The following is a 12,588-nucleotide window of genomic DNA, read 5'->3' as shown; positions in this document are numbered from 1 at the left end:
TAGGAAGCATTGTAATCATTTTTGGGTCATTCCGAGCCAGTGCTTCCGGGCCCCAAAATCTTAGGTATACCCCTTTGGTCTTAGGAGGCTTAAGTGAAGCCCTGTTCCGGAGCCGATATCTTCTGTACGCCTGACGGGCAGCTCCGATAGGCTCATCTAGGTGATTGTTTAGGGTCTTATGGTCCAATCGGTATGCCTATATCGGGTGCTCATTGCTTCATTAAGATTGCAAACTCAATACAAATTAATGCGCAAAATCGGTGCCACTCCGGAAGCATTCGGCAGTTTTAGCCCATTATCTCTCTGTCTGTTGCGTATCATGCAATTTCGAGGCCATAATATTTCCTTTAAGACATGTAGGAAGCATTGTAATCATTTTTGCGCTATTCCGAGCAGGTGCTTTTGGGCCCCAAAATCGTAGGTATACCCCTTTGGTTTTAGGAGCCCTGAGTGAAGCCCTCTTCCGGAGCCGATATCTTCTGTACGCCTGACGGGCAGCTCCTATAGGCTCATCTAGGCGATAGTTTAGGGTCTTATGGTCCAATCGGCATCGCTATCTCAGCTGCTCATTGCTTCATTAAGGATTGCAAACTCAATATAATTTAATGCGCAAAATCGGTGCCAGTCCGGAAGCATTTGGCAGTTTTAGCCCAATATCTCTCTGTTTGTCGCTTATCATGGCATTTGGAGGTCGTAATATTTCCTCTAAGACATGTAGGAAGCATTGTAATCATTTTCGGGCCATTCCGAGCCGGTGCTTTCGAGCCCCAAAATCGTAGGTATACCCCTTTGGTCTTAGGAGCCCTGAGTGAAGCCCACTTCCGGAGCCGATATCTTCTGTACGCCTGACGGGCAGCACCTATAGGCTCATCTAGGTGATACTTTAGTGTCTTATGGTCCAATCGGCATGGCTATCTCGGCTGCTCATTGCTTCATTAAGGATTGTAAACTCAATATAATTTAATGCGCAAAATCGGTGCCAGTCCGGAAGCATTTGGCAGTTTTAGCCCACTATCTCTCTGTCTGTCGCTTATCACGGCATTTGGAGGCTGTAATATTTCCTCTAAGAAATGTAGGAAGCATTGTAATCATTTTTGGACCATTCCGAGCCGGTACTTCCGAGCCCCAAAATCGTTGGTATACCCCTTTGGTCTTAGGAGGCTTGAGTCAAGCCCTGTTCCGGAGCGGATATCTTCTGTACGCCTGACGGGCAGCTCTTATAGGCTCATCTAGGCGATTGTTTAGGGTCTTATGGTCCAATCGGTATGACTATCTCGGGTGCTCATTCCTTCATTAAGGATTGCAAACTCAATACAAATTAATGCGCAAAATCGGTGCCACTCCGGAAGCATTCGGCAGTTTTAGCCCAATATCTCTCTGTCTGTCGCGTATCACGCCATTTTGACACCATAATATTTCCTCTAAGACATGTAGGAAGCATTGTAATCATTTTTGCGCTATTCCAAGCAGGTGCTTCTGGGCCCAAAAATCGTAGGTATACCCCTTTGGTCTTAGGAGCCCTGAGTGAAGCCCTCTTCCGGAGCCGATATCTTCTGTACGCCTGACGGGCAGCTCCTATAGGCTCATCTAGGCGATAGTTTAGGGTCTTATGGTCCAATCCGCATGCCTATCTCAGTTGCTCATTGCTTCATGAAGGATTGCAAACTCAATATAATTTGATGCGCAAAATCGGTGCCACTCCGGAAGCATTTGGATGTTTTAGCCCAATATCTCTCTGTCTGTCGCTTATCACTCCATTTCAAGGCTATAATATTTCCTCTAAGACATGTAGGAAGCATTGTAATCATTTTCGGGCCATTCCGAGCCGGTGCTTCTGGGCCCAAAAATCTTAGGTATACCCCTTCGTTCTTAGGAGCCCTGAGTGAAGCCCTGTTCCGGAGCCGATATCTTCTGTACGCCTGACGGGTAGCTCCTATAGGCTTATCTAGATGATTGTTTAGGGTCTTATGGTCTAATCGGTATGCCTATCTCGGGTGCTTATTGCTTCATTAAGGATTGCAAACTCAATACAAATTAATGCGCAAAATCGGTGCCACTCCGGAAGCATTCGGCAGTTTTAGCCCAATATCTCTCTGTCTGTCACGTATCATGCCATTTCGAGGCCATAATATTTCCTCTAAGACATGTAGGAAGCATTGTAATCATTTTTGCGCTATTCCGAGCAGGTGCTTCTGGGCCCAAAAATCGTAGGTATACCCCTTTTGTCTTAGGAGCCCTGAGTGAAGCCCTCTTCCGAAGCCGATATCTTCTGTACCCCTGACGGGCAGCTCCTATAGGCTCATCTAGGCGATAGTTTAGGGTCTTATGGTCCAATCGGCATGCCTATCTCCGCTGCTCATTACTTCATTAAGGATTGCAAACTCAATATAATTTAATGCGCAAAATCGGTGCCACTCCGGAAGCATTTGGACGTTTTAGCCCAATATCTCTCTGTCTATCGCTTATCACTCCATTTCAAGGCTATAATATTTCCTCTAAGACATGTAGGAAGCATTGTAATCATTTTTGGGCCATTCCGAGCTGGTGCTTCTGGGCACCAAAATCGTAGGTATACCCCTTTGGTCTTAGGAACCCTGAGTGAAGCCCTCTTCCGAAGCCGATATCTTCTGTACGCCTGACGGGCAACTCCTATAGGCTCATCTAGGTGATATTTTAGGGTCTTATGGTCCAATCGACATGCCTATCTCAGCTGCTCATTGCTTCATTAAGGATTGCAAACTCAATATAATTTAATGCGCAAAATTGACGCCAGTCCGTAAGCATTTGCCAGTTTCAGCCCAATATCTCTCTTTCTGTCGCTTATCATGCCATCTCGAGGCCATAATATTTCCTCTACAACATGTAGGAAGCATTGTAATCATTTTCGGGCCATTCCAAGCCGGTGCTTCCGGGCACCAAAATCTGAGGTATACCCCTTCGTTCTTAGGAGCCCTGAGGGAAGCCCTCTTCGGGAGTCGATATCTTCTCTACGCCTGACGGGCAGCACCTATACGCTCATCTAGGTGATAGTTTAGGGTCTTATGGTCCAATCAGCATGGCTATCTCGGCTGCTCATTGCTTCGTTAAGGATTGCAAACTCAATATAATTTAATGCGCAAAATCGGTGCCAGTCCGGAAGCATTTGGCAATTTTAGCCCAATATCTCTCTGTCTGTCGCTTATCACGGCATTTGGAGGCCATAATATTTCCTCTAAGACATGTAGGAAGCACTGTAATCATTTTCGGGCCATTCCGAGCCGGTGCTTTCGAGCCCCAAAATCGTAGGTATACCCCTTTGGTCTTAGGAGCCCTGTGTGAAGCCCTATTCCGGAAGCGATATCTTCTGTACGCCTGATGGCCAGCTCTTATAGGCTCATCTAGGTGATAGTTTAGGGTCTTATGGTTCAATCGGTATGCCTATCTCTGTTGCCTAGGGTGTCATTGAGAATTGCATACACCATATAATTTAATGCGCAAAATCGATGCCACTACGAAAGCATTTGGCAGTTTTAGCCCAATATCTCTCTGTCTGTCACTTATCACGCCATTTCAAGGCCATAATATTCCCTCTAAGACATGTAGGAAGCATGGTAATCATTTTTGGGCCATTCCGAGCCGGTGCTTCCGAGCCCCAAAATCGTAGGTATACCCCCTTGGTCTTAGGAGCCCTGTGTGAAGCCCTGTTCCGGAGCCGATATCTTCTGTACGCCTGATGGGCAGCTCCTATAGGCTCATCTAGGCGATAGTTTAGGGTCTTATGGTCCAATCGATATGCCTATCACGGCTGCACATTGCTTCATTAAGGATTGCAAACTCAATATAAATTAATGCGCAAAATCGGTGCCACTCCGGAAGCATTTGGCAGTTTTAGCACAATATCTCTCTGTCTGTCGCTTATCACGCCATTTGGAGGCCGTAATATTTCCTCTAAGAAATGTAGGAAGCATTGTAATCATTTTTGGGCCATTCCGAGCCCCAAAATCGTAGGTATACCCCTTTGGTCTTAGGAGCCCTGAGTGAAGCCCTATTCCGGAGCCGATATCTTTTGTACGCCTGACGGGCTACTCCTATAGGTTTTTTAGATGATAGTTTAAGGTCTTGTGGTCCAATCGGTATGTCTATCAACTCGTATAGAACCTTCTAGGGAATAGTTTAGGGTCTTGTGGTCAAATCAGTATGCCTATCTCGCCTTCTTGATGCGTCATTAACAGTTGCATATGCCATTTAATTTAATGCACAAAATTGGTGCCACTCCGGAACCATTATGCATTTTTTGCCCAATATCTGTTTGTCTGTTGTTTGGCACGACATTTCAAACCCATAATATTTTGTCTAAGACATGTAGGAAGCATTGTAATCATTTTCAAGCCATTTCGTGCAAGAGCTTCTGGGCCACAAAATCAAAAGGTAAATCCGTTAGATCTAAGAAAACCTGTATGAAGGCCTGTTCCGGAGATGATATCTTCTATACGCCTGACGGGTAGCTCATATAGGATCTTTTAAGCGATAGTTTTGGGCCTTTTGGTCAAATCAGTATACCAATCTTTCCTGCTCAATGCGGCATTAAGAATTGCATATGCCATGTAAATTAATGCGGAAAATCGTTGCCACTCCGGAAGCATTTGGCAGTTTTCGCCCAATATCTATCTATCTGTTGCTTAGCACGACATTTCAAGGCCATGATATTTCATCTAAGACATTTAGGAAGCATTATAATCATTTTTTGGCTATTCAGTGACAGAGCTTTCAGGCCCCAAAATCCAAAGGTAATCCCCTTAGGTCAAAGAAGCCATGTATGAAGGCATGTTACGGAACGGACATAGTCTGTACGTCTGATATATAGCTCGTATAGGGCCTGCTAGGCGATAGTTTAGGGTCCTATGGTCAAATCAGTATGCCTATCTTGCCTCCGATGCGGCGTTAAGAATTGCATATGCCATATAAATTAATGCGCAAAATCGGTGCCACTCGAGAAGCATTTGGTAGTTTTGGCCCAATATGTCTCTCTCTGTTGCTTGCCACACCATTTCAAGGCCATAATATTTCATCGAAGACATGTAGGAAGCACTGTAATCATTTTCAAGCCATTGCATGCCCAAGCTTCCGGACCCCAAAATCCAAGGTATACCCCTTTGGTTTAGGAAGCGCTATATAAAGGCCTATTCCGGAGTTGATATCTTCTGTATGCCTAATGGGCAGCTCGTATAGGGCCTTCTAGGCAATATTTTATGGTCTTGTGGTCAAATCGGTATGCCTATCTTGCCTGTTCGATGTGGCATTAACAGTTGCATACGCCATATAATTTAATGCGCAAAATCGGTGCCACTCCGGAAGCATTTGGCAGTTTTTGCTCAATCTCTCTCTGCCTGTTGCTTGGCATGATATTTTGATGCCATAATAGTTTTTCTAAGACATGTAGGAAGCATTTTAATTATTTTCAAGCCATTCGGTTCCGAAGCTTGCAGGCCCCAAAATCCAAAGGTAAACCCCTTTAGGTATAAGAAGCCCTACATAAAGGCCTATTTCGGAGCTGATATCATATGTATGCCTAACAGGGAGCTCGTACAGAATCTTCTAGGCAATATTTTAGGTTCTTATGGTCAAATCGAAATGGTTATCTCGCCTGCTTGATGCGTCATAAAGAATTGCATATGCCATATAAATTAATGTGCAAAATTGGTACCACTCCGAAAGCAATTAACAATTTTCGCATAATATCTCTCTGTCTGTTTCTTGGCACACCATTTCGAGTGCAAAATATTTCTTCTAAGACATTTATGAAGCTTTGTAATCATTTTCGAGTCATTCCGTGCCCGCACTTCTGGCCCCAAAATCCAAGGTATACCCCTTTGGTGCTTGGCACGCCATTTTAATGCAACGCCGAAAGCATTCAAGGCAAAAATATTTCGTCTAAGACCTGTTAGAAGCATTGGAAGAATTTTTGGCCATTCAGTGTCGGAGCTTCCGGGCCCAAAAATCTAAGAAGTCCTATTTAGAGGCCAGTTCTAGAGCTGATATCGTTTGTACGCCTGACAGGCAGCTCGTATAGGGTCTTCTAGGTGATAGTTTGTGGTCTCGTGGTAAGCCCGGCATGCCTATCTTGCCTGCTCGATGCATCGTTAAGAATTGCATATGCCATATAAATTGATGGGCAAAATTGGTGCCACTCCGGAAGCATTCGGTAAGTTTTGGCCCAATATCTCTCTATCTGTTGCTTGGCACATCATTTTGAGGAAATAATATTTTGTCTAAAATCAATAGGAAGCATTGAAATCATTTTCGGGTCATACCGTGTCGGAGCTTCCAAGCCCAAAAATTCAAATGTATACCCTTTTTGTCTAAGGAGCCCTGTTTGGAGGCCTATTTCAAAGCCGATATCATCTGTACGCTTTAGGAACAGCTCGTATAGGGTCTTCTAGGTGATAGTTTAAGGTCTAGGTCACCCCAGGATGGCCGTCTTGCGCTCGCTGCTTCATTATGAATTGCATACGCCATATAAATTCATGCGCAAAATCGATGTCACTCCGAAAGCATTCGGCAGTTTTTGCCCAATATCTCTCTGTCTGTTGCTTGGGAAAACATTTCGAGGTAATAATATTTCATCTAAGATGTGTAGTAAGGATTGAAATCATTTTTAGGCCAAATCATGTCGGAGCTTCCGGACCCTAAAATCCAATGGTATACCCCCCTTTGGTCTAAGAAGCCCTGTGTGGAGGCCTGTTCCAGAGCCGATATCGTCTGTACGCCTGACAAGCAACCTTTATAGGGTCTTTTAGGTGATATTTTGGGGTCTCTTAGTCAACCAAGCATGCCTATTTTGCCTGTTTGATGCATCTTTAAGAATTGCATACGCCATATAAATTCATGCGCAGAAGCGAAACCACTCCGGAAGCATTCGGCAGTTTTGCCCAATATCTCTCTCTCTGTTGCTTGGTAGGCCATTTCAAGGCAATAATATTTCATCAAAGACCTATAGGAAGCATTGAAATCATTTTTGGGTCATTCCATGATGGAGCTTCCGAGCCCAAAAATCCCAAGGTATACCCTTTTGGTCTAAGAAGCCCTGTTTGGAAGCATGTTCCGAAGCTGATGTCGTCTGTACGCGTAAGGGGCAGCTCATATAGGGTCTTCTATGCAATAATTTGAGGTCTTGTGGTCAGCCCGGTATGGCTATCTTGCCTTCTCGATGTGTCATTAGGAATTGCATACACTATATAAATTGATGTGCAAAATCGGTTCCACTCCGAAAGCATTTGATAGTTTTGGCCTAATATCTCTCTATCTGTTGTTTGGCACTCCATTTTGAGGCAATATTATTTTGTCTAAGACCTGTAGGAAGCAATGAAATCATTTCGGGTTATTCCGTGCTGGAGTTTCTGGGCCCAAGAATCCAAAGGTATAACCCTTTGGTCTAAGAAGCCCTGCCTGAAGGCCTGTTCCGGAGCCGATGCCATCTGTACACTTGCGGCCAGCCCCTATAGGGTCTTATAGGTGATAGTTTGAGGTCTCATGGTCCGCCCACGGCCTATCTAGCATGCTCGATGCATCGTTAAAAATTGCATATTCCATATAAATACATTTGCAAAATCAGTGCCACTATGGAAGCATTCGGTAGCTTTGGCCAATATCTCTCTTTGTGTTACTTGGCATGCCATTTTAAGGTGATAATATTTCGTCAAAGACCTATAGGAAGCATTGATATAATTTCTGGACCATTCCGTAATGGGGCTTCCATGCCCAAAAATCCAAAGGTATACCCTTTTGGTCTAAGAAGCCTTGTTTAGAGGCCAGTTTCAAAGCTGTTATCGTCTATACGCCCGAGGGGCAGCTCGTATAGGGTCTTCTAGGCGATAGTTTGAGGTCTCGTGGTTAACCTGGCATGCCTATCTCACCTTCTCGATGCATTATTAAGAATTGCATTTACCATATAAATTGAAGTGCAAAATCGGTGCTACTCAAGAAGCATTCGACAGTTTTGGCCTAATATCTCTCTATCTGTTACTTGGCATGTCATTTCAAGGTAATAAAATTTTGTCTAAGACTTGTAGGAAGCATTAAAATCATTTTCAAGTCATATCATGCTGAAGCTTCCGAGCCCAAAAATCCAATGTTATACCCTTTTGGTCTATTTTTAATTAAAATCATTAGATTATCATTAATAAATTTTTTATCAATATTTTAATAATGATTTATGTATAACTAACATAATTCATGAAACTATTTTTAATTATATCAAACTACAAATTGAATGTAAAGAACTGGTTTGTTGTTTTGATTTAGGTTGCTTTCATTAATTAAATGAGTTAATTAATTTGGATTGATTGTTTTCAAATTATAATTTTTTGTTGGATTTGACAATTTTTTCAAACTAAAATAAACAAAACCGTCCTCACCTCTATTTGTGCTTCTATCACCTTTTTTTTTTTTCAATTGTTTTGTTCTACGGTTTTATTATTATATTAAAATAGAAATTAAAAACGGAAAATCTAAGTTATATACTTCCCGGACCTTTCATTTGGCGGTTTCGCATGCAAGTCTACTGCAAAGCTACAAGCTAACAAGAACAAAAGGAAAATGACAAAAAAGAATTCTAGACTTGTACTTGGGCGGGTAAATTTATAACTAGCTACTCCCTTCTCCATCGTTTCAGTCCCTCAACTGCAATTTCGCAATTGTAATTATTAAGCGAAGCGTTTACTATAACGATGAGGAGGATTATTGTTATCCTAATAAGCTGCGTACTCGGCCTCTTTAATTATACGGGACCGGCATTTGCGGCCACAAGCCGGTCTGCAGGGATCAACGTGTGGCCTAAGCCGAGAACCTTGTTATGGCCTTATCCACAGGCTACCCTCCTCTCACCAACCTTCTCCATCGCTTCCCCAAACCACCCGCACCTCTCTCCGGCCGTCAACCGCTACCTCCTTCAAATTCTAACTGAGCACCACCGACCTCTGGTCAACCCCGCTGTCAACCTCTCCCACTCTTCCCCGCCATTGAAGACCCTCGCCATCAGTGTTGCTGATCTCACCGCCCCACTTAATCATGGAGTCAATGAGTCGTACAGCATCGCCATTCCCAGCGCTGGGCCCACCGCCAATCTGATGGCTGAGACAGTGTGGGGAGCGATGAGGGGTCTTGAGACTTTCTCCCAATTGGTGTGGGGCAATCCCTCTCGCGTGCCCGTGGGACTCTATGTATGGGACTCTCCGCTCTTCGCTCACAGAGGGGTGATGTTAGATACCTCAAGGAATTACTATGCGGTGGAGGACATTCTGAGGACCATCGGGGCCATGAGCGCTAATAAGGTTAATGTGTTCCACTGGCATATTTCGGACTCCCATTCGTTTCCTTTGGTGCTGCCATCAGAGCCTGAACTTGCAGCCAAGGGTTCCTATGGGCCTCAAATGCAGTATTATCCATCTGATGTTGCAGCTATTATTCGGTTTGGTTTGGAACACGGGGTCAGGGTTATACCAGAAATCGACTCTCCCGGTCAGTGATTGATGCTTATTTTCTCCCGCAAGTTCCTTTTTTTTATGTTTTTCTTTTATATCTCTACATAACACACGCAATTAGAACTAGAACTGTGTTTGCATGAATAAATTTGATTTAAAAATTTTATGTTAAACTGGAGTTTCCTAATCCCCGTAAAAAGGTTGGCATTAAACCCGCCTATTGAAATTCCTTTAATAAATTAATCTGATGGTCATCGGTGATTGAAACTGCTTTTCTAAAAAACATTATTTTAAATATTAACAAAAATCGAATTACTAGGTGTTATGTAGCTATTTTATACTTTTACTTACTATTGTACTCGAAAAAAAATTACTTGTAATCAATATTTTCAACAAAATATCTTTGTTAAACTGATATGTATTTTTTGTTTTTTAATGTTTCATAAGAAATAAGAATTCATTAGTCCAGTAATTGCTGTGTTCTCATGGTTTTTGACAACAAATTCTATCAGTTATCACAATCTCATATTTGGCTGATCCAATTTACTTGAGTTACAGTAACAAGGTCTAACTGTCAAATTCCCTTGGAATTGCAGGACATACAGGATCATGGGCTGGAGCCTACCCAGATATTGTGGCCTGCGCAAACATGTTCTGGTGGCCGGCTGGAACTAAGTGGACTGACCGGCTTGCATCTGAACCAGGAACTGGCCACCTAAATCCACTGAACCCTCAAACCTACAAAGTCCTCAAAAATGTCATTGCAGATATAGTTTCGTTATTTCCTGAATCATTTTTTCATGCTGGAGCAGATGAGATCATCCCAGGTTGTTGGAAAGCTGACCCAGACATTCAGTCCTTCCTGTCTAATAATGGAACCCTTAATCAGCTACTAGAGACATTTGTTAAAACCACCCTCCCTTATATTGTATCCCTAAACCGAACAGTGGTGTATTGGGAAGATATTTTATTGGATGACAATGTCAAGGTGGATGCCTCAATTCTTCCACCTGAATACACTATCCTGCAAACCTGGAACCATGGTCCAAACAACACAAAACGGATCGTTGCTGCTGGTTACCGGACCATTGTGTCATCCTCAGAATTCTATTATTTGGATTGCGGGCATGGTGACTTTCTTGGGAATGATAGCCAATATGATCAGCCACCTACAAGTGGTAGCAAGGGAGATGGCGGATCATGGTGTGGACCCTTTAAAACATGGCAAACCATATATAATTATGATATAACGTATGGATTGAGCCAGGAGGAGGCCAAATTGGTGCTTGGAGGTGAAGTAGCATTGTGGTCTGAGCAAGCAGACCCAATGGTTTTAGATGCACGGCTTTGGCCTAGAGCTTCGGCAATGGCAGAGACTTTGTGGTCAGGGAATAGGGATGAGACCGGTATGAAGAGGTATGCAGAGGCAATGGATCGTTTAAACGAGTGGAGGTACAGAATGGTTAACAGAGGAATTAGAGGTGAACCTCTTCAGCCACTCTGGTGCATTAAGAACCCAAGCATGTGCAATACAGTCCATCCATTTGATTAGTTGCATCCTTGTTTTGTCTTGGAAATTCAATTTGTGAAAAGAATGGCTCCCTGTTCTTCCTTTATCCATGGCTCTGTTCAACGGTTCTGAATTTTCTCCATCTTAATTTCTTTCTAAAATTATAGCTTTATAATGTAATAGTAGGTGCTTGTATACCGAATTCTGCACTGTATGCTGTTAGAACAGCAGCAATGCAGATACAGTTTGAAATGGGATAATATTTAGGGGTGTAGAGCTAGAAACCTTTTTTTTATTACTTTTTTTTTCTTTTAATCAAATATTAGACATGTTACTTATCCAAAAGACAAGCAGAAAGTTATAAATCTTTCTCCTGGCACGACTAGCCAGCTCTATTCCGGGAGGAAAATATACAAAATTGACGTGTGGCCTTTTGTAATTTTATTTTTCATTTAATATCAAAGTCTAACAACACAAGTAACCAAAAAGAAGTGGTCAAGTATGCCAGATACTGTTTTCTTCTAATGATTTCTGGTTAGAATATCATAAAATATCATAGGTAGTTGAGATATCCGTTCAAAAGACAGAAGAATTCTAATTTTAAGTTTGCCGTCTAATGATTTTCAAGTATTTTTTTGTTTGGGCTATAGTGAATATCCAATCTAATTTACTATTTTATTGAACTGCCTGATTATCAAGAACTGATTGATGTATGATTAAGAAGCAATATGCAACTTTATTACTAATTAGAGAAGTTTTTTCATTTAAACAAAATTTAACTTACAAATGTAGAACTTATTGATTGATCGTGCAATCCTATTATCCGAATAGATAAGTTAATATATATATTTTTTTTAACCATTTAGTGTCAAGGCACCATATCCAAAGGTTCGAACTTACAACCTCTAATTAAGAGAGAAGGAATCTATGTCATCCCATCTCACCGTCCTTCATCCGGGTAAATTTGTCAGCAAATAGTTAATTGCAAAGGCAATGTTAGCTTGTTTAGGACTTAATTATGACCCTCACTTCATCGATCGGTCCCTACCTTATTTAACTTTCACACTCTTTCATTAACCTTAAATCTCTTCTTTCTTTCTTGCACTCTTCAACAAACGAATCAAACAATCACTATTTTTTTTTTGTGAAAAAAAGTAATTTGTCTACTGGCTTGCACCAGTGAGCCTCCCCCTAACTTTCTATAAATTAAGGTGAAAATATATTTACGTACAAGTATCATCTCCTTACCAGCCTTCACCATGAATTCTCTAAGTGCAGCTGCTCTCTTGCTTCTTGTTTTACTTGCCCCAGCTTCGGAGGCTGCTATTGCATGCAGTGATGTGATCAAGGACCTGAGACCTTGTGTAAACTACCTAGTAAAAGGATCTGGGATCCCCCCTGCAGCTTGCTGTGCCGGAGCTAAAGCTCTTTCATCTGTTGCGACTACCACTGCTGATAAGAGGGCTGCTTGTGCCTGCATCAAGTCAGCGGCCCAGAATATAAATCCAAATTCTCAATTAGCCCAAGCTCTTCCAAGCAATTGTGGAATCAGCTTTCCCTACACTGTCTCACCCAACGTGGACTGTTCCCAGTGCGTTATAAATTATGTTTTCTTTTCTT

The 12,588-nt window shown here is 42.3% G+C and overlaps 2 protein-coding genes across 2 annotated transcripts; both read left to right on the top strand.

The window, feature by feature from the left end:
* Window positions 1-8,522: 8,522 nt before the first annotated feature.
* Window positions 8,523-11,407, top strand: HEXO2 (beta-hexosaminidase 2). Its single transcript, XM_089717179.1, has 2 exons — window positions 8,523-9,495; window positions 10,055-11,407. The coding sequence occupies exons 1-2, from the start codon at window positions 8,706-8,708 to the stop codon at window positions 11,008-11,010; spliced, it is 1,746 nt and encodes a 581-aa protein (XP_089573305.1). The 5' UTR covers window positions 8,523-8,705; the 3' UTR covers window positions 11,011-11,407.
* A 774-nt stretch (window positions 11,408-12,181) lies between these two features.
* On the top strand, window positions 12,182-12,560 carry LOC149491616 (non-specific lipid-transfer protein 8-like; the record flags this gene model as incomplete). The annotated part of the gene is given in 1 exon segment (XM_089717178.1): window positions 12,182-12,560. A coding segment is annotated over 1 exon segment (333 nt), but the record flags the coding sequence as incomplete, so codon positions are not given.
* Window positions 12,561-12,588: the final 28 nt, after the last annotated feature.

This window comes from Jatropha curcas, unplaced genomic scaffold (assembly GCF_041381405.1).
Source record: "Jatropha curcas cultivar XTBG-Jc1 unplaced genomic scaffold, XTBG_Jcur_1.0 HiC_scaffold_1093_pilon, whole genome shotgun sequence".
In the NCBI taxonomy this organism is placed as follows: domain Eukaryota; kingdom Viridiplantae; phylum Streptophyta; class Magnoliopsida; order Malpighiales; family Euphorbiaceae; genus Jatropha; species Jatropha curcas.
Note: the sequence above shows the minus strand (reverse complement) of the source record. Positions and strands in the feature narration are given on the sequence as shown.